We start from the raw sequence: 22,530 nt of genomic DNA, 5'->3' as shown, positions 1-22,530 counted from the left end.
TGTACTAACTTCAAAATAAAAGTCTAAGGCTTCCACGTCCATATATTTGATCAACTAAAATTACTTGTGAAGCTAAGATTGGCTGAACATTTTTTTTGTAACGTATACACAAGTAACCGACGCAAGAAAAAAATTGCCTTGAGCATTTTTTTGATCCGAAGTACTCGAACTACTTGAGGACGCATTTCAACCCTCCTGGTAATTACAACACAATCTTTATCATTCATAGATCTACAAATAGCATTGCCTATCTACAGTTCTTGGTTGGACTTGACGTTAGCATGTCGAGCTCACAGCATTGGTATGTGAATCTCAGCTCAAGCCTTTTTATATGATGTTCTCTTCGGGTCCTCCGGTGACCTTCCACACTCCAAGTTCAAGCCTGTTAGGTTCATCCGAGACTTTAAAAGGCCCAAAGGTGTGATTGTGAGGGAATGGTTATCTACTGTTACAGTTACTGAGGATGAGTGCTATGAAAATTGAAAATAAGTACTGTGTATGGGAGGTGGGCAAGTCTCCCAAAATACATATTTGTCCTCACAGAGTTCACCTGTAAATGCCACACTCTTTTCCTTGGGAAAAAAGGGGGAAACATGAAAAGCACCTGTCTGGATGTGTTATTAATGTATTTGACTCCTCTGTGACAGTACACTTGGCTATAAAAATCAATCTCAAGACGTCATCTCTGCCTCTGGGAACGCACCCAGCACGTACGCAACGCGTCTCAAAGGCTTTTTTTTTTTTTTTTAAACAAGTGCATGCAGCTGCATTTCTTTTGTTGTGTGTACAGCTGCATGACATTTGAAACGGGATGCTCCCTTATTAACTGTTTCTACTAGAGCTGTCACTCGCAATGACTCTGATCGTTGACTAATCTGTGAATCATATACTTGACCACGCGTGGCAGGCGGAAAACAGAAAATAAAGCAGTTTTCTTTTCTATTATAGGCTATGTTTTACAATGCACACAAATCATTTGCCAGCGGGAGACTTTACATTTCAACCAACCAAAAGCAGGACCTATTTATTTATGAAACTGTTTTGTCAGCACATTGCAAAGCATCATAAGATTGAGTCTGTTTTCCACTTAGCACATTACTTTGACTGCGGGTCACTACACCCTCATGAGGAATGTATGTGACAGTCTGGCATTTTGGGGAAGTTAAAGACAAAGGCCACATAGGCTAATGACACATATAAATGCCCCCCACTAAAAAATAATAAATAAATAACTGAAATATCTTTGTGCTTCTGTACTCTCTTCATGTCCTGAAGTCCTGAAATGACCTCAACTGCATTCCCATGGCGTGCAGTATGCAATCTGCATTTAAAGTGTCAGACTTGCCAACTTGCACATAAACGGCGGGTCACAAGAGAAGATTTATAACTGCACAAGAGGACCGACCGGCACAGAAGAGTGTTGGCGTAGAAGCCGGATAAGAGTGATAAAGGCGCTCTGTGCGAGAAAGGGGTGTTGGTGGTTGGGGGAGGTGGTGGGCTGCTTTCCCTCTTCTTACTGCTTCAGATTTCTGCTGACTCAGTGACTTTTATGGGGTGAAAACTAGAGGTGGAACAAGGAGAAGGTAACAGAAAAAGCAGATGTGACCTGTAGGAATAGAAAAAGAGTAGAAATGAAGGAGGTAGAGTAGCCGCAACGCTATAACTCAAACACACACATGCATTCATGAGACCAGCTTGACTCAAGGAGAAGAGCCCCCCAAAAGTCATTTATCACAGCTGGGAGTGGAAGACACTGGGAGAGTAAATTTAATTAGAGGCCAGCTTAGAGCGTGGACAAGTGCTCCCAAAGTAAATTTCAAATCAAAGGCCAACAACGTTTGGTGTGGTGGGATTTATAGTCGTACGTCCATTCGTACAATTCGGAAACCGAGCACAAGATATGGGAAAAAATATGCCTCAAAAGTAGAGCCCAACCGATTAATCGGCCGGCTGATTAAATCGCACATTTATGTTCCTTCAAAAATTGGACAAAACCAGAATTGCCCGCAAATAGTGAAAATGCGTGTATAATAGACAGCCTTTGAATTATATTGCACGGTGATGGAGTGGTTAGCGTGTCTGCCTCACAAGGCAGAGGTAGCGGGTTCGATTCTGTGCCTGTGCGGGTTTTCTCCAGGTACTTTGGTTTCCTACCACGTTCCCAAAAATATGTATGGGAGGTATTTTGGACACACAGAATATTCCTGAGGTGTGTTCAGGAGTGTGAATAATTGTTCATCTAAGTGTGCCCTGCGATTGGCTGGAAACCAGTTCAGTGTTTACCCAGCCTACTACCTGGAGACAGCTGGGATAGGCTCCAGCACACCCGTGACTCTTGTAAGGATAAGTGAATATGAAAATGGATGGATGAATGAAAACATTGGGAGAAAAATCATGTTTTTTTGTCATTAATCTTTTTTTTTTTTTTAATAAAATCGACTCAGTTAGCTATATTTTTTCAATCCAAAAATTGTGGTCGCCATTGTCCTGAAAGAAATCCAGATATATGTTGGGCCTTCTTTAAAAGTCAAAACTGTCAAAACTGGCATTATAGTACTATCCAGTGATATATCAGCAGATCATGTAGAATGTTCTGAACTATTGAGAAGCCGCAGCTAGGGCTTCATATCAATGGTTGTAAAGTGTTAATGGTACTGTATATATCATGATACTGTTGCTGTGGAAACAATGATTACCGATTTAGAGGAACTGCTTCATACCCTTTAAGGACAGAGTTTAACTGCTTTAGCTAGCTGGCCTTATCTTTTAGCTGGTGCTGCAAGTATCTATGTGGGTTAGACATACATGAAGTAATTTTTAACAGTGAGCCAAAGATGATGACATCATCAACAAGCATTATGGTCATTGGTTTGGAGTTCAAACCAATACCACAGGCCGAGATTTTATCGTCTACTATATATATTGCATATCCCACAGTCCAATTTACTAGTGGTCAATTATGGGATGAGCAATCAAGATGTTTGGGGAAAGTATGTATTTAAAGAGGCACTAAACATGCCCAATGTCATGTGAAACGTCCGCATATCATAGAAATAATTTTGTGAATGTTTTCTTATGCTTTTGTGGCTCCAGAAGAGAAAAAAATTGAGCTAGTCCCAATGGAATGCGCAATGTCAGAGCTATACGCATTGTCATTTGTTTTCAAATTGAGAGTGCTTTTTTTGTGTAATTACGGTAACAGTAATGAATCCCTATGACTCTTTTCAATTCTGAGTTTTTAAAGTGTTTATCATATCAATGTAACTGAGGCTAACTGCTACATTTTTATGAGTTTATGTTTGATGAGATAGAAGTAATATATTATGTAAAAAAAAAAAAAAAAAAAATGGTAGCAGTAGATAACAGTTTCAAAAAATGTCCCGTCAAGGATTATGTTCAATTTTTAGGCTCCGCTGTATACTCATAAGATAATTAAATTTGTTGGACAAACTCTGGACATCCCACTTGTCATGCGCACTGTCAGAAATGAAACCAAGAGCAAACATGGGTGGAGATAAAAATAAAAGGTGTAAATCCGCGAGTCAATTGAGGGAAGCATGTACAAACAAAGCAGTTATTCTGCTGCACGCGAGTGCTCACATTTCCAGTAAACAGGTGATATGCTGGAAAACAGCCTTTGCAGCTTCACCGCATCATGGTGTCACAAGAAGAAAAAAAAAAGGAAGCGTGCAACGAGGACGAGTCGTCAGCCCTATGTCAGAAATAGGAAGGAAGCCAAACCAGTAGAGATGAGCCACATGGCATTTTGGTTTCACAGCAATATCTAAGCTCTTGCTAATGCAGGCCTCTTCCACTACAAAAAAAAAAAGTAGCAAAGTCACCGATGAGATAGTCTAGAGTGAAAGCATCACAGCTGCACTCGGGCCGCAACAGATAAGTAGGTCGCATCAGGACATAGGTCCCTGTTGGACACTGCTGGCACCCACCCAGCCTAAGTCTGATAACAGGACATAAATATGAACAGGCTGTCTCTTAAACAGCAGACAGCTTGGTGAGAGCCAACCAGTCTGCTATTAATAATGTCCAAAAAAATATTTGGACAGGCACCTTTGGGGTGGGAAAAAAAACTTTCAGCTAGCACGGAATATTCAAGGTGTGCGTTCTGTTCCATGATTGACCTGCGAAAACTGCATCTCGCATTCAAGAGCAATGGCGAGTGACAGCTATTTTACAGCATTAATTAAAATTAAAATGAAAAATCACATGGTAATGGCAACATGGCCAAAACCACCAAAAATTCTCATTTCAATCTGCTCCCCTCCATAGAAACTCCTTTCCTTCCTGCCCATCAATTTTCTATACCGCTTGTCCTCACTCTGGGTCATGGTTAGCCGGAACATACTGTACAGTACAATATCTCAGCTGGCTTTTAAAAGTCGAAGTACATACACCCCTGAGCTGGTTGCTAGCCAACTGTAGGGCATATGAGGACTAACAAGCGATCACACTCATGCTTACAATTTTATGCTGACGTACTTACCTACAAAGATACCTACTGCATGTAGATACTCGGCTATTATCTAGCATGCTATCTAGCTAGCTCTCTTTTTTTCCTTTAGATTCATGCTCGCTTATATAAAAATAACAGTTTTAAAATACTCTACATTGCCATAATGCGGTGCTTCTCAATTATATTTTTGCCAAGCCAAGAAAGACAAAACTTTTCGCGCACCCCCCAATCAACACGCTGACTATAAATAAGATCATTAAAGATAAAAAAAAAGTATAATTATACCTAAAGCTGTCTCCTTTTTAACACAAGAAAAAAAACAATATAACCAACTTTCAACAACTGTTCATTATTTTTTACAGCGTTTATGCGAGTTACAGCTTAGTCTAAAACAGAAAATCAGAACATCAAAGTCCCTGAAACAAACAAAAAAAAGATGAAAATTCTTATTTTATTCCAATTAAACTTCACATGATAAAACAAAGCCTTGTCCATGGGGTCATCCACGCCCCCCCTGGTATCACCTCGCGCTCCCCGGGGGGGCCTGCCCCATTATTTGAGAAGCTATAATGGATCTGCTATATACATGCTATTATTTAAATAAAATCGAATATATTTGCGTTTGCATAGTTTTGGGGTCCATTAAATGATGAAAATGTCATACGGTAAGCCACTACGGAGCAGTTAAGACATTAGCCACTCTGCTAAAGAAGCTAATGTAAGTTCGCCATATGGTACAAGCTAGTTTTCTGATCATTTGGCTATATGAAAGCACAGCGGTCATGACAGAAATTAATTTCGTCTTTGAACCTAAAGATCCCAAAACATAATTCGATTTCAAAAGCGATATGTTAGTTTGGATTTCATTTGCAGTATTTTTCTTCAAAACAATTGCTTTGGAGGATTAAACCTCAAACTCTGGCTTGTTTTGAATTCTTATTTTGAACCAGTACTACCACTGCTACCGTGTGCGCACTTCAATTTGTCACCTTGTCAACCACGTGAACGTAGACTATAAGGGTAGCTCAATGTGACTGAACAAAGACGGTGAGTCATGACTGAAATAGCAGCGCCACCCTGGAGTGCATCTGATGGCGTGAGGGTCAGGAGGTTGAGGGTTTTTTTTGGAAACGATACCGGCCAGGCAGCAGATTAATCTCTGAATAGACGATCCAAGGTGGCCAAATACTTATGAAACTGGTTGAGCAGGAAAGCTGACGGCTTAACATTGCGTTTAACGAATCAACAACTGACTTACAATATCAACAGAGACTCATCAAAAACTCTTTCTTCTTCAGTCAGTCATTCTGGCGTAAAGCTAAAAATAGAACCATGAAATAATTAAAAATCGGGGAAAATAAATACCTAATGTGTGTATACAGCATGCATATATATATATATATATATATATATATATATATATATATATATATATATAAAATTTATTTATTTATTTATTTTATTTTTGCAAAAGTCAATATATTTGCTTCTAAAACAGCATGGGCATTTTCAGCTGTCCAGACAAATAACTGAGCTCGATTTCATTTTCTGCCTTCAATGCTTGCGTGTTGGCAACTGCATTTTGAAGACAGTTGGAGGAAGAGTATTAGGAAAGGAATTCTTTTCTTCATGTTTTTGATTTGAAGAAAAACACAGATTCAGAAGTCTGGTCTTTCTTCTCAGCCAACCCAACTGCAAAATGTGCTTTTAAGTGCCTCTGATAGGTCATTTCAGTTAGATGGCGTGTGCCTTACACGATACTGTTTAATGTTTTTTTTTTTTTTAATTGACGTGGACTTTGAACATTATTTGGACTCTGGAGGGTGCATAAAAATAAAACTTTGATAATACCTATGTCCATGTGTTGTCATAGCAATAATGACGATAAGGAAACTGACTAAAGTGGTATTACTGGTATGTGTTTCATACTTGTGCACGTCATACTGCTTTTGTCCGCAGAGACCTGCAGTTGGACATGAGCTAACTGTTGTGTCTCAACATCTACAGCGTAATCACACTTCTCCGTCTTGTCTTGAGGTGGAGCATGCCCATGCATGTTCTCCTCCGCTCGGCACGTCCACTCACAGACATGTGACTAACTAATCCTTCAACGTGGATGACTGCGTGTCACATACACGTACAAACACTCGACCTCACACGCCCATTGCCGTCTCTGCTCACATGCTGATAGTCACATCAGCTGTTTCCTAAATCCTCTTGGCCTGGTGTGTTTTTTTTTTTCTTTTTTTTCCTAACAAGTCACTGAGAGAGGCTCAGGTTGACCTTGAAGCTAAAAAAAACAAACGCTAATATAGGCAATTTCATTCTTTATCTCGCCAATGGAGCAGCGTTACACATTACGGGATTCCCTTTACTTCCATACAAGGAAGTGAAACCAAGACTAATCTTATTGGCATGACAGCCACATGGTGAGAATGTGTTATCGATTTCTTTTTCTGCTACACCCAAAAATATAACTGATTAAATCTCAAGCTCTTTGAAGACGTCTCTGGCACCTGGCGCCAACCTGCGGCAATCTACTAGAGTATGTGGAACTTGCAACTGCTGGTTGAAGACACAAACACACGCACACACACTTTGGAAAACCTGAAATGCAGCCTTACCTGTGTTTCTCCAGCTCGTTGTGTGACGATCTGAAAGAAAACGGGCAAAAGATGAGGATGCAGCTCAAAATAAAAAATACACAATACATTCTTTTGCCAGACGACACTCCGGACTGATATAATCAGAATATTGAATATGAACCCAACCAAACCCATTTTGTACAAAATTCAGCTATGTGAATCATCACAGGTGAACTGAGAGTGAAAAATAGAATCGCTACTTTGCTTCCAACTTAATTTATTCTGTAACAGAAATTCATCCTCATACCACTCAATTTGAAATTGGTCCCGGTTAAAAAATATCGACACATTTAATTACAGACATGGCCCACAAGATTTCCATCCATCTACTGTATCCATCCATTTTCTAGAGCCGCTTATCCTCACAGGGGTTGCAGGCTTGCTGGTGCCTATCCCAGCTGTCCTCGGGCAGTAGGTGGGGGACACCCTGAACTAATTACCAGCCAATTGCAGGGCACACAGAGACGAACAACCATTCGTGCACCCAATCACACCTAAGGACAATTTAGTATGTCCAATTCACCTGTCGTGCATGTTTTTGGAGTGTGGGAGGAAGCCGGAGTTCCGGGAGACAACCCACGCAGGCTAGGGGAGAACATGCAAACTCCAGGCAGGCCTGAGCGGGCTAGAATTGAACTCGGGAGTCTGAACTATGAGGCGAACGTGCGAACCACTCTTCCACCGAGCCGCCCCCAACAAAAAGTCATTTCAGGATAAAAAGGCGCCTTGCCCACACAAACGTACTGAATGGTGATCTTCAGCAGTGTGGATAACAACACGCCCCTCAGACGTCTGGAGGCCTAGACGCTGCAGATTCCACAGCGTGAGGGCTATTCCGAGGAGAGCCCCCCCCCCCCCCCTTCCATTCTGATATGCAGACCCAGGAACAGCGAGGACACTGCAGGGCCTCTTGTTGATGTGGCCGTCATGGATACCACGGCAATAAAAACAAAAACGGGGACAACAAAAGTGTGTAGTGGGAGGGGAGGTGGGAGCAGGCATACAACAAGCCCTTTCACATTTCACGGCCGGTTTGTGGGCCCTGGTGCTAGCGAAGCAGCGGTTCCCACAGCTGTGTCGTCAAACGTGAGGCATCTGGATGGCGACGTACCACGGGATGCCATTAGCATGAAGAAAAAGTAGTCTGTTTAAAATCCTTAGCAAGTCTCATCCTTCAGGACTTTTAAAGCTTAACAAACTGACGTGTCACATGTTATGTAAAACGGTGGCTTGCGAAGCAGCATGTGACCTCATGTCAAGCTTATATCAGTTAGCTCGATTTCTGCCGTGTAAGCCATTTCTGTTTATGGATTCACATCCAGAAGTTGAGGTTAGATATTGCCATCGTTGCGTTAAGGGTAATAATAGCCTCTTTTGCGCTGCAATCATACAAAATTGTAAGCATCAGAGTTTTGATAGAGGATATGGATTTGATCTATTATACAGAACTCAGCAAATTGTTCCAATTGGGTTTGTTTTCACAGAACAGCAATGCATGCAAAATTTACATGATTAAATGTGACAATATGAGTCCTGTGTGAGGTATCAAATGTGTCAGATAGTGACAGTGACTTTTAACAAAGGGAGAAGTGAGTGACGTCAAAAAAATTGTTACAATATGTTCGTATGCACCATTGACAACTTCAAAAAATTAATATGAACTGGGCTGGCAGTGAATGAGTTTATATTGAGTTTGTGGAATATGAATTAAGCAGCAGGGCAGCCATTTTACCACTTCCTATTGACTGAAAATGGCATCACAGTTACTCAGGGCACAGGTAATGATGACCAATCTCAGTTCACCTGTTTTCTGGGTTTAGTCATGTGACATTTGCACGCTGAGCCACGATCGTGCGTTTCCTGAGCTCTCAACCCACTGAAAAGGGTTAAAATGAATGACGTTTCAACTTTTAGAGGCAATGTAAAGTTGGTAAAGAAAGCTACAATACAGTTTATCTGCACCATATTAAGTTTTCTCCAACCACTGGGACATTTAGTACCCCTCCGCACAGAGAAACTAAATATATAATATTCCATCGATCGGCAGAGTTTGAAAGACGTTTTGCAACATTTTCTGTTAATTCCCTCACACTGTTATGGCGTGTTCACAACCATGGGGTAAGAAGAAAAAAAAGAAAGATGCTGAGTGGACTGGTGTTTGTCAAACATGTCTAAGTGTCTGTTTCAGCCACCACGCCCACCTGCTACTTGGCCATGCATGCCCCTCACCCAGTCGCACACATAATTGCGCTATGCTGTCAGAGAGTACCAGAGGAATGTGGAAGAGCATAAATTGTAAGACAAAGCCACTAGGTTCAAGTGTACGAAATTACACGCCACCGATTGTGACAGTGTGTGTGTGTGTGTGCATGTGTTGGCATTGCATTACTACAAAATGCTAAATGTCAATAATAACAAAAATACTGCTGTTGTAATATTTGATTATACTTATAATTAATACTAATACCATCTATCCAACAAGTTTCTATTGTTCTTGTCGTCATTAGGTAAAAGGTGAGCTGGAGCCTATCCCAGTTGACTTTAAGTAAGAGGAGGAATAAAAACAAGTACACAAACAACCACCCACACTCACAACTATGTGCAAGTTAGAGTCTCCAATAGACCTAACATGCATGTTTTGGAATGTGTCAAGAAGCCAGAGTTGCTGGTGGAAAAAAAACACAAACATGGAGCAACATACAACATCAATAATTATTTGCTATTGAAGCATTACATTCAAATTGAGTGACCGGGTATACCTTGGATGGGTCACTAACCAATCACGGGACAGGCTTAAAGGAACGAGCATTTACGCTCCCATTGATAAGGGCAATTCAATTACCCTAACATGTATACGGGCGTGTTGCAAAGAGAAACTTGCAAAACATGAAGGTTACAGCCCGGCGAGGAGCTTGAAGCTTTTCAGGCCTTAAAAAGTTCATCTGATTCAAATCAAATCAAATGTATGATATTGCAGCACGGCAAAATCATTAGTCTTTATGCAATCATTACTTTGCAGCCTATTTCGAGTTTATAAAAACAATAACCAATGACCAATCCAATTGGAAGATGGACCATTCTAACCAATTCATACCAAATTCCAAAATCCGCATACAAATTGAAATACATATGGAAAAAAACAATCACAATTGTTCTCCCAAATATCCTGGTAACATTCAACACATGAGAAATGGGAGACGGGGTGGATATTTTGCACCTCTGATCAACGACATCATAAATTTAATCAAGACAGTATCATATTTTGCACGAATTGTCCCAAATATTTCACCATTTTTTTCTTAGGAGCACAAATGCATGAGTGGGATTATAGCTCAGGGATTACCCTGTCTTTTACCCTCTCTTTTAACAGCAAAATAAGTGCACAAACAGCCATCAAGAGAGGATAGGACAAGTGCAGCTCTCTACCACCCCCCTTAACTGTACTGTACTTCCATTTAGCATGCACATACAGTTGAATATCACACGAAGGGAGAGGCGCAGAAACGAAAGGATTGCAGGTCATTTACATGTGTGTGAGGGAAAAGAGAAGGGGGGCTTCAGGAAGCCTTTTAGCCCATTTAGTTGACAGTGTACGCGTGGCAGTGTTTATTAGAAACCAAAACAGAGAGCCCAGCCCAGCCCCAGGCAGCAGAGAGATGGCAGTGTGCAGGAAAACAGCGACTCCTCCTTTCCTCCTCCCACCGGCCTGCAGCAGCACTCACACCAACATGCGAAGAAGAAGAAGGAGGACAAAAAGAAAAACACAGAAGCACGTAGATCATACCTATTGTTCGGACTTTTTCTGTTTATTGTTGAGCTTTTCGTCTTCTTCCTGGAGAAGTCGCTACTGAATGGTAAAACCGAGGCATATCCGTGTTCTGCCTCTGTGGACACAAACAGACGTGCAATTTTTGCAAAAGTGGCTGCGGAAAATAGTGAATGCGTGAACTGTCAATAGTCGTGTTATCTTGTTAAAATACACGCATGAAAATGCACACAAACACACTCAAACGTCAGCTCATTTTTGCATTTGTCGCGATGTTACAAGCTGATGTCACTGTTGTTTACCCATTGCTTTTCCAAGATACAACACTACACCAAAGTATAACAACGGATTTTCTCAAAATGATAACAAACCCCGATCACATTTATCACATAAACATCTAAAAAAGCGGCAACAACAACATGCACAGGGTCCCGTTGGCACCCATCATTTGCTCCACGTCCTATTGTCCAACGCAGTGACATCATACCTGCACCACAGAAATGTCAACTCAACTTCATTTTATTGCCAAATATAAGGATTTACACGCGTCAGCCTTTCGTCCGGATTGTAATCAAAACGTCCATTATTGCTGTCATCGCGTCAATTTAGCTTGAAATACCTCTGTCTCTTCTTTCCAAGTACTCTGCAGCCTCCAGCAGAATTAGAAGCGAATTAAGTTCCATCTTGTTTTTGTCTCAAAACAAATAGCAGACAGTATGTACGATTTTACATAAAGTGGTGGAATGGAAACGTTAACTAAAAAAAAAAAAAAAAAAGTTTCAGTCCGGTGTGTGTTCCAAGGTATATTCAGTTCTGAGTCTTGGCGACTCCAAACTACAGTAGCAACAACCTACAGCACCTAACTAAAACTCGGCGAAGTGAATGATGTCATTCTTGTCCAATCGAGAAAGCGTAAAGGCGGGCGTTCAGCAGAGATTTCAACCAGTGAGCAAGTGGGAAGTGTAAGCACGGAATATGATTGGCCTGACACCGGTTAAAGTACTCTGGGACATTCCCTAGCAACAGCCCGCCTTCTTCCACATGGTTGGTGTGACGTTGGCAAAAACGGCATATGATTGGTTGTAAGCGCTCGTGGGCGTTTCTCCCTGCTGAACTGGTCACTGTTGTTTTGGTTACCAAACTTCTTAGGAGTATACGTTTGACTTTAGACCGGAAGTAAAACTGAAAAGTTAAGAACACGCTTCATAGTTACTCTTTTAAAGTGTTTCTGGCGCGGCAGGGCGTTATTATGAAGAGTTTATTCATTCCCGGCCCTCTTTATTATGAATATTTTGTGGGAGGGTCATTGGAAGCAGTGTTGTGGTCCTCATTACTGCTCTGGGCCATAGTCAAAGCATGCATTGTTATTTTGCATGATGCCCAGGAAATGCAATGAAATGTATTTTTTTTTCTCATCCGAATTCAGGCCTATCTGTGTCTCGCCTCCCTGGTTCTGGCAGAATACTGTTCAGCTGACTTCACTGTAAGTTGAAAAAATAAATGTTTTGTAAATTGCTTGAAAATAACCCTCAAAACATGTTTTTTTTTTAAACTATGGAAAATGACTCCAAAAGCCATTGCATCATATTTTTGGATGCATGGCTGATTTAAATCTCAAAATACTAATGAACCGCTTTAGCTGAAGTAAATGTTTTTGTCTAGTTTGGAGGCATCATGTGTGCAAAAGCCTCACTTGTGTCATAAGCATGCAGATGAATTGTGGGAGTTTACACAAGTGACACAAGCCCCCCAGATTATTGAAAGGGTTGGCGCATCTCAGCAGGAGAGCCTGTTTAAATGTGGGTCGCTCTGGCCGGCAGATGTTTGTGGCGCTTCACATTGTTGATGTACATTCTGAGAAAATCTCAAAGGCGCTTAGTGTGAAGTGGTAAAGACAAAGCACAGGGCTAAATATTTTTAGGCTTTAGCTATAGGCTTTTCGTGCAAACTGTTCAGACACCACGGCGTCTTTAACAATGCAAATTGTGCGTCGTTAATCATGATAAATGTTAACATGAGAGGTGTGCAAATGTTAACCGTGCCCTTTAAATATGGTTCTGAGATTTTTGGTCCACTATCATTTACTATGTACTCAATGTACAGAATTTCACAAGCAGGTCATGTTATGCAACTATGCAGTGCTTGCATTCTCCATGGCTACCTGGACGACAGTATTCCCACTACAGAACTATGATAAATAAACTATGAGAAATATGATGGGGGTTTTTTTGTGTGTGTACACAAATATTTGTCTCTCTGGAGGACTTTCTCAACGATCAAGTGCAAAATTATGCAACCCAATAAATTATATATTTTTTGCCTTTTTCAGAAAGTGTGTTTGAGGCATCTTGTATCATCCCACATTGAATCTTGCACATCAAAAAAGCTACGGGTGAGTTATGATTTTAGTAGTACATCCACCTTTCAGTCAGACGATCTTGTTCTAGTCTCCAGTAGAACAAACCCTTCAGGAGTTTGTTGTTTTCTTACCACATTCCAAAAATATACATGCCAGGTTCATTAAAGCCTAAATTATCCATAGCCTTGAATGTGAATTTCAAAAGGTTGTTTTCTATATGCGCCCTGCGATTGGCTAGTAACCACTCCAGGCTGTACACTGCCTCTCAATCTTTCAAGGGCAAACAGTATAGAAAATTGATTTACGTTGCTTTAACTTGAGCTTTGCGGCAGGCGTCGTAATGTGCCGACTGAGCTATAGTTTTGTTTTGTTTTCCCCTTTCCTTGTGAAAAGGCCGACGCCGAGCTGATTCATGACCTCCTCTCATGCCCCTTTAATTTAGTCCTCTTCGGCATGGAGCGAGGGGGATGTTTGTCTTGACAATGTCTACTGGAACACAATAACTTCAATGGGTTCAACACATCGCATTTTTTTCCTGTCTTACCAGATTTTTAAAATGTTGTATACTCCGCACGGTCCCAGATATTAGCAACTGTGTTGTCACTGCGTGTGGTCCATTGGAGATGATGGCCTACACAGTTTTCACTACCAACAATCAATTATGAATCTTCTCCCTTGTCCTGATACAAACAACACGAGGTTGTTCTAGAACCACATTCAATCATCATTTCAGGGCACTAACAAATGACTTAATTACGCTGACACTGACAATGACATACGCATCTGTTGCTGCTGTTTACCAGTGGCGCTGGTTTTCCTTATATGGTAGCTGCATCAAGCATAAATTAGCCGCTGGCATGATAGATGTAAATGACTCTGCATAATTTAATGCTGACAGCCTGCCACAGTTGCTGTACCTACTGATCACTTTTTAACGGAACATGCTGACTCGAATGTGCTTTTCCAGTTGGCAAATTTGTTTCAGAGACCACAATTTACAGGGAAAGATTTTGAGGAGGAGGAAAAAACTTTCCTGCTGAGCACTGTTTAAATTTACGTAAAAAAAAAAAAAAAAAAAAAAAGATTAATCATCAAAACTTGATAAAAAGCATTTCATTCATAGTTAGGTGCAAATGCTTTATTTGGTCTTCTGTGTTTATGAATATTTTTCATTTCTTTTTATGCATATTTTTGATATGTGTTTTACATATTCTGTAGGATACCCGAACAGTCACGATTTTCCGAAATATATATATATATATATATATATATATATATATATATATATATATATATATATATATATATATATATAAGAAAAAATCAGTATATCGCTCCATATCAAAGGGCAACAACTCAGCATAAGGTTTTTGAGGCTTCTAATATCTTGTCTTTTACGACTTTATTCACAAGGGAGCAAAAGTGCTCTCATTCGGCCTGATTATCAGTACGTTTTTACTGAGCTTTAACTGAGCCTTGCGTAGCAGAGACAGTCATACGCATACTGTAGCTGTGCATATGCTAAACCCATTGCTCTTTAAGTTGTCAAACCTGATGATTTGTTTGGCCTACATCTCAAACGCTATTCCAGCCGTAATTATAGACAAGTTATGCAACGCGCAACCCGCCTCTTATCAAAGGCGTACATATGCAGTGACGTGGGGGCGCAGTGAGTCGCCGAACTCTGTACATGCCTTGCTCGGCTAAGATTGCGGGAGGCCGCAGGTTTACGGCGTCACGCGAGGCATGGGTCCTCCCAGGTCCTGACCTGGAAAGAGTAATCGAGCCAATGTCGGCAAGTCGGAGTTGACCCTGCATGGACTGTTTATGTAAGCAAGCAGTCAACATCTTGTTTGAGTTAACTGTTTTTTTTTTGTTTGTTTGTTTGTTTTTTTGAACAGCAGCCTCTTAAAGTTGTGCTAAATATGCTGAATGGTACACATGCTGAAATGAGGGGATGACACACTGGCAGTTATCTCTGTCCCTGTGGAAGTCATTGCCCCAAGTCTGCTTCTGTGATCAGTGAGTGCTGAGCAAGCACACAATCCATCTCATATTTGTCCAAACTGAACATTTTACAAACTTCACATTCAGATTAAATTCGTTAAGGTGTTTTATTGATGGTGTAGTAGTTTGCTTGCCAGGCTTCCATGGAGGTAGCCGGGCTTCCCTTTGCACATGACAGTATAAATACAAGCACGAATGGCTGTTCATCTATACAAGTTGTTATCATACCTTTAACACCAAATATCACCTAATAAAATACTGAGCACTCCAAGTTCCATTATAATGTCCAAAACACAATAACATACTAGTGTTGATGAAAAGAATGCTAATTTATTGTAAGTCACTGATACATAATGCACGGTTTGATTATTCAGCCTGTACTAAAATGTTAAATACAACTGAACTTTACTTGGGCATATTTATGTGTCAAATAAAGTTAACCGATATAGAACATAATTTTAACCAAGCCCTTGATGACATTGTGATTTTTTCGTTTCAATGCAGTGCTGTATAATTACATTTTGTGTGACTTTACTATGTATTAGGGATGCGTGTAAAAGTCGACCAAGTTGGGTAAGCCGACTTTAAAAATAGGCCGACTAAAAATGTTCACCTCAAAGCTCCACTGGAACCATGTTTGCTCTACCATTTTGCACATGCTTCCATTGTGCAGATGTACAAAGTGTTGGAATGGTCACAAGGAAGAAAGACTGCCCCCAAAATTGAGATATTACAAGTTTTGGACCCTTTCCAGTTAAAAATGGAGTGACAAAAATAAAGTAAAGTTTTGTTACTGCAAAGTGGAAAAGGCATACCACAGCGGTACTTTAGGAAAAAAATGAGCACAAATGCAAAGACGATCTTGTCGTATATTGAGAAGAAGCTGAAGAACAGGAAGTTAATCAACCTAAAAGAAGGTATCTCCACTCACATGGACTATTATTGAATCAATGTTTGGAAATGACTTAAGGACACAATTACATGTGATATGCACATATAACATTATGTACTTAGGTGCGAACTAATAGTAGTTAGTGTTTGTTGACTTTAAAAGGTAATTGCTAGTCCAATAATGCTAATTGCTATCTTTTTAGCAAAGACAAATTTTGTGATGATGATGATGTATAGAATTGATAATGGTCAGTTCTCTGGGAGGAACAATTCCTGTGCTATAGAACTTTCCTATTTAGAAGCTGAAGCCTTGATTTTCTTACTCAGATTTTAAATTCCTTGAGCGAATCTGCAGGACATAAGTCGATTTTATTTTACCTTTAATATTGTAATGGTTGCTTACATTGGAGGATATTTCTACAAATTGTGTATCTTGTGATTTTTGACACAATCAAAAGAATTCTGATGCAGTGGTAATTTTCTGAAACGGTTACCGAAATCCATGCAATCTTTCGCTTCATTTGAGAGCGAGAAGCTTTTATCCCTCCCTTTGTAATATTTCTATTTATAGGCTTTTTCATCTGAATGCACTCTGCTCATAGTGGCTCAGACCTTGCCATGTGTCTTGCCCAGGGCCTGGCTGCCAAAGGACTGCGTCCTCCCTCACTCTTTGTCTTTGCTTCCCACCTTCTGCTATACCATATTACTTTACATTTAAATCTGTAGGTCAGCCTTCTCTGTGATTGGCTGGCTACCAGTTAAAAATTAGCAGCATTTCACAATGGTTACCTGTATTAATTTACAGGAATTTGTTGTATTTAAGTTGCCCTGTAATATTACAATGAATACCTGTGTAAATCACAACAGCCTTAAATTTTACAGTATTTACCTGTTATTCTACGGTAAAATCCATGTATCACTTTGTTGTTTTAAATGCATTCACAGGATATTGCTGTATTCATTACTGTGAAAGTAATGCAAAACCTATCCAATAATTTACTGTGAAATCACAGCAAATTTTTAACAGTGTAGGGGGACCAGTTGTCCAGTTTTAAGCCTTGTGTCCCGAAATTTCGCCAGCCCCATTGTTTTGTCCCAATATTACTGTGTGTAGGTCATGTCCCAATGGGCCCCTACTTGTTTTTTTCTTGAATCCATCAAGCCAGTTGTTAGGGCCAAGGGTGTCCAAACTCGGTCCTTGAAGGCCTGTGTCCTAAAAGTTTTTACAGATATCTGTCTCCAATACAGCTTGCTGACAGCTATATTCAGACCAGTACCTATGTTGCTTCTGGAGGTCATCTGGGATAAAACATGAATGGCAAAACTGACGGTTCGCTTTATGACTCCAGTGTACTTCAGGATTTTATTTTATGGAATAGTTTACCGCGTCAATGTCTACACATACATACCCAAGCCAATACTAAACAAGGTCACATTAGCATGTTAGCATGAATCGTCTTTCTCTAGTCTTAAAATAGTTGTCGAATTAACTGGTATAGCTAGTGTAGTTTCCCGCTTGACATCATCAATTAGTCACAAGTTCACAACTTTTGCTTCAGCGCTAGTGTGATGCAATCTTCCACGCAGTTTGCTCCATGAATGGCAATTAGTCATTAAGCTGTTCGTCTTTTGTAGCATTTTCTTGAGCTTCCCGTGTCTCATACGTAGTCATGTACAAAAGAAATGCCATAGGTGTAACTGTCTGGAAATGTTCCCACAGGCTACGTGCGGAAAGGTTTGTCCGCAGTAAGACAATCTACTCCCACACGCGGAGGTTCTTCCTTTACAATGATCTCTCAATAGTCTCAAGATTATTGAGTGACGTGCAATGAACAAGTGCTGAGTTGTAAGATCACCTCATCGCAGCACAAGTAAACACTGTTACCACCGGACTTACTATGAAAAAGTATAAAAGTATATGTTTTTTATATAAGCTAGCTATTAGCTGAGATAGTACAGCTCAGCGCTACAAGTAGAGTGCACGCTAATCAACTAAAACTGAGTTTTAATGCTTTAGTCATGAAGAATATCGAGACAGCTATGTAAACGTCTGAGCTCGGCTACACCCGGAGCGAGAATGGACATGCGCGTATGGCATGACGTCACAATGCAATCGTCCACCGCAGCACGCACACCAACTCTCATGTCATAAATGCGTAGGTATAAAGCATCAAGAAAAGTTTATTATTAAAGCTAACAGAAATTATTTTCTTTATACAACTTGTTTTAGCTTTTATCCCCATTGCTTGCACCTGTTTTTTTTTCATGTTATGCGATATGTGATCTACCAATACTAACTTTAGATGATAGAGGCATTGATAGACCCTGCTGTACTGTTTATCCAGATCCTTTCTCTGTGTAGTAGCACCTGTACTGCAATTTTCCTGCTACCCCAACCCCCTTCCAAGTCCCCGCATTCCTCAAATCTTTTACTCTGTCAGGGTGTTGCAAATGAACTAACTCACAGTTGCTCCATCCTGTTCCACCTGTGCTCAAGACAAACCCCATATTGCTCTGACATATGTCCCGCATGCTGTAAACTCTTTTGCAAGCAGGCTGTTCCTTTCATAGCCCTTTAATGTTGAACTTTGGTGCACAGAGGGGGAACTCCACCATGCTGCATACTAGCAATACCAAATAAAAGACAAACAGGCAAGTGGAGGTGAAAGAAGCCTCAGGGGGCAGGGTTGTGCATGGACATGAGGTTGAAAAAGCGCAAATAAAACAAGCATATCCGTGACCATGGCAACTGGCGAACTTGAGCTAATTCATACACTCAAACGGCAGGTCTTGAACAACAAACATTCTCCTTATAAATATGCAAACCAGGCCTATCTTTACTTGTGGCTGGGAAGTGGAGAAGGATGGTGACAGACCACCCACCTGTGGATGTGAATCTGCACTTTAAATAGATGACTGTAAACAACTGTGCTGTCTTTGTTCTGATTTAATATCCTTTGTTGTGCAATTCAATGCAATTAGTTTTGACATCCCTGCACTAAAAATGGTTTTTGAATAGTGTTATGCTTTATTTATGCTGCCAAGTCATGCATGCCGAACAATCCTATCCCTAGAATGATTTGTATTTGTGGAAAATACTACAAGAGCTACATATTTACAAATGAACCGGGGGAAAATTTTTATTAAAATAACAATTAGTGGCATTGGGGAAGATAATACTTAATTTGAGTAATATTATCTACCAATAGAACAGCAAAATTTGACTTGTAGCGTTAACAAAGCTAGTCAAGAAGAAAATATAGATTCTTAAACAAGTGTATTTGTACTGCCTATATCTACAGAACAATTGTATGTCTTATTTTAGGAAGCATCTGCTCATAATCAATAGAAAAATCTCAATAAATCACAATCACTAAGATTTATAAAAGGGATGCCAACCCCACATAATTATTAGTATAAACACAACATTTTGATTAATACTGCGCTTGTAGAATATGAATCAAGCATAAAAACAAAAAGCAACTGTTTTTATCCATTTTATAGGGCATCTTATTTCCACTTGCACTTGAGAGGCATTACAGTAGCTCATGGCTCAGTTAATGACCAATCACAGCTCAGCTTGCAAATGTCACATGACCAAACTCACAAAACAGGTGTCTTTTGAGTTGACACCCCTTTAAGTCTAAAAAAAAATAATAATTGAGGCGAGAGAAATTCGCATACTCGCCAGGAGGGGTGGAGACATAACACAGACTCGTTGATTGCTAATGCTACCATCGTGGCTCACTTTGTGGTGAATCTCAGTCAATCCCACAAATTTCCTGAGTCAACATGGATTGAAGGACCACGAAGCTCAGCATCTTAAGTCAGTAGCAGTTGAAGTGCAATTTGGGAACCGTCCATTTTCTTTACCACATGTCCTGACCTCATTATGGTCGTCGATGTGTTGAAGCCTATCCCAGCTGACTTTGGGCAACACCCTGGTTTGCTCGCAAGCAAATTGCAGGGCATAACCATATGGATAAGCAACCGTTCGTACTCATATCATCAAATTGTCCATAGCTTCACCTATGGATGCCTCCGGCACAAACATAGCCTGCTAGGGGGGGGGCAGGAAAAGCCTGGCACTCTGACAGGCTTATAATATGCTGGAGTAAAACTGTACACGAATAGTATTTTAGTTCAAAATATAATTTGTGGGAAATTCTGATTTCTTTTTTAGATTATGAAAAAAAATCCCTCCAAAAAGTATGTACTGTAAAGTCTGGTAAAAATATAATCTGAGGCTGTATGTACCCCCGGGGGTGCATGTACCACACTTTTGGAATCCCTGGTTGACATCATTATCAGCTATTTCTTTAATTTACGAGCAGGAAAAGGCATTTCTAGCCAACCGCCCTGTGGGTCTGCCTTCAATCAGATGTAAGAAAATAAATGGCAAGCTGCACACACACAAGTTGAAACCCACATGAAATGTGCTTAAAAATACATAACTCATTCATCTTTTCCAAGTAAATTGCAAGTCTACATTTGAAAATGCATGTGCCGGGTTAATTGCGAGTGGTACGTTGCGGAAAAGTCTGTCTTTTCAACAGTTTTGCACCAAAGGGCGTGGCACGGGACATGGCGTGAGAGGCGTCACGCCGCCGTAATTACTGCCGTCTCTCGAGACACAACATACAATACTACACGTTTTTCCTCGGTGATCGCCTGCAGGCCTCTTTGTCTATTCGCTTTGCGGCCCGGCACGCATACTTGTTATTTGCATTTTGAACATTGAAAAAAAAAATAGACGTGTGTTATTTTGCCCATCTGGCGTTTTAGACCCACAGCTGCAGGGTTTGGCTCATATCCGGTGCTGAGCTGGCAGTGGAGGGAGGGCTGTTAAAGGGTCTGAGGGTGTGCGACACGTCGCCACGCCGCTCCCTTCCTGCTGTACTATTCCACAAGTTCACTTCCACTTGCCTTAAAGTCGTCCAGCTTCAGAAAAGGGGTCTGTGTGTCGCTGCTATACTGTGTGTTGCCTGTGCTGTTCTTAACCCTTTATAGTCACTGCAAAACTCAAAACCTTAGCCCTAAACGTTATCCATTCATTCATTTTTTTACTTGAAAAAAAGTCCACATTTTGATAATATTCACTACCACTATTACTGTTTTGTTTCAGGAGAACCAGTGCTTTAAAGGAACACTTTGTAAGATTTAGATCCTTTTTCATTACGGACAGCAGGAGATGCTGCATTTACCATTGTCCGTAGCTATAACAGACATTGCAGCCTCCGGAGGAGTGCCACCCCCCCATGTAATATCATTTAATAATAACTAGACCTACCACTATATTTAAAAATTACTGTTGTTCATTAAGAACACATTTATTTGCAAGTTTGTGAAATTTATAATCATTTCATTTATTCCTTTTTAATGAAAAAATGTATAAATCTTACACATTGTCCCTTTAAGTGGGCCGTACCAGCAATTCTCAATTTTGGCTTCTAGCATACATAGAGTTTTAACAGCGTATCTGAAATGCACATGAGCCCACATAGTAGGCTACCCTCTCTTGTTAGATTTCCCCAATTTTAAACAATGCAAATGAGAAAAAAAAAAAAAACATTTAAGTTAATTACACCATCATTGCAGGATCAGTGTACGCCGTGGGCAGCTAGCAACTAACACAAGTACAGTATTGACCTATTGGTAAATGTATGAGGTGCATTCAAATGCCTTTGGACATTTCAGACTCTGACAGAAATTATTTATTCATTACTGTTATCTATTATAGATTTATTTATATATTAGCTGACTTAATGATTTGGTATGACCCACTGCCTAATTTACCTGGCAACAGCCAAATAATAGGGAATACCGCCGCAGATTTTTTTTTTTCCCACTTAAGGCACTGACGAAAAAAAGGTCAAGTTTGTCCAATTATTAGCATTGCATTGTGAAAGAGCAAAAGCCATTTTCAACCATTTAGACTGCTCAGCAATTTGAAAAAATAAAAATCACACCCACTTGTGTGGGTTGACAGTATGGATTTTTTTTGTTTCAAATATAAAATTTGTCAAAATATGATTTATAAGTTTTTGAGCCTGCGGTGTTTTTTTTTTTTTAATTTTTCAAATCTATTAAAAGTTTGTCATTGGTGAAGGGCTGCCCTCTAACAAAGGCCCCAGACAGGTGGCGTCCCCTGGGCCCACATCAGGTACAGTAATTACCTCCAGGTGCTATATGCATGTGTGCGTGTGCATTCGTGCGCATGTGTGTGTTAACAACAAGCATTGCTGCCAGTGAGGGCTAATCCTGACATATTAGAATCAGTGTCACATTCTGGACTTGACTTCAAATGCTCGCTAGTGCATTGTGCACAGCAACAGGAGGGGGGCATGTTGTGCACTAAAGTAAAGAATCAGCTGACTTATGGCTTGCATCT

General features: G+C 40.3%; 2 protein-coding genes across 3 annotated transcripts in view; one reads left to right on the top strand and one right to left on the bottom strand.

The window, feature by feature from the left end:
* The window catches only part of mxd4 (MAX dimerization protein 4), a 30,116-nt gene extending 18,415 nt beyond the window's left edge, over positions 1-11,701 (bottom strand). Inside the window, exons 1-3 of the mRNA XM_088419734.1 lie at positions 11,502-11,701; positions 10,901-11,000; positions 7,096-7,125 (exon numbers count right to left, since the gene is read on the bottom strand). Coding sequence (XP_088275860.1) covers positions 7,096-7,125; positions 10,901-11,000; positions 11,502-11,565 — 194 coding nt within the window. The 5' untranslated portion in view covers positions 11,566-11,701. The remainder of the gene's footprint in view (positions 1-7,095; positions 7,126-10,900; positions 11,001-11,501) is intronic.
* Positions 1-22,530, top strand: part of LOC148421445 (uncharacterized) — a 64,582-nt gene that overhangs the window by 23,875 nt on the left and 18,177 nt on the right. The window contains exons 2-3 of one of the 2 annotated variants that reach the window (XM_088420299.1): positions 12,309-12,365; positions 13,212-13,274. The gene's annotated coding sequence lies outside the window, so the exon portion shown is untranslated. Of the gene's footprint in view, positions 1-12,252; positions 12,366-13,211; positions 13,275-22,530 lie in introns of those variants that run through there. The other variant, XM_088420300.1, reaches the window with a different exon arrangement.

The sequence above is a fragment of the Hippichthys cyanospilos genome, chromosome 7, assembly GCF_059441005.1.
Source record: "Hippichthys cyanospilos isolate Australia breed blue-spotted pipefish chromosome 7, RoL_Hcya_1.0, whole genome shotgun sequence".
NCBI classification, from domain to species: Eukaryota; Metazoa; Chordata; class Actinopteri; order Syngnathiformes; family Syngnathidae; genus Hippichthys; species Hippichthys cyanospilos.
Note: the sequence above shows the minus strand (reverse complement) of the source record. Positions and strands in the feature narration are given on the sequence as shown.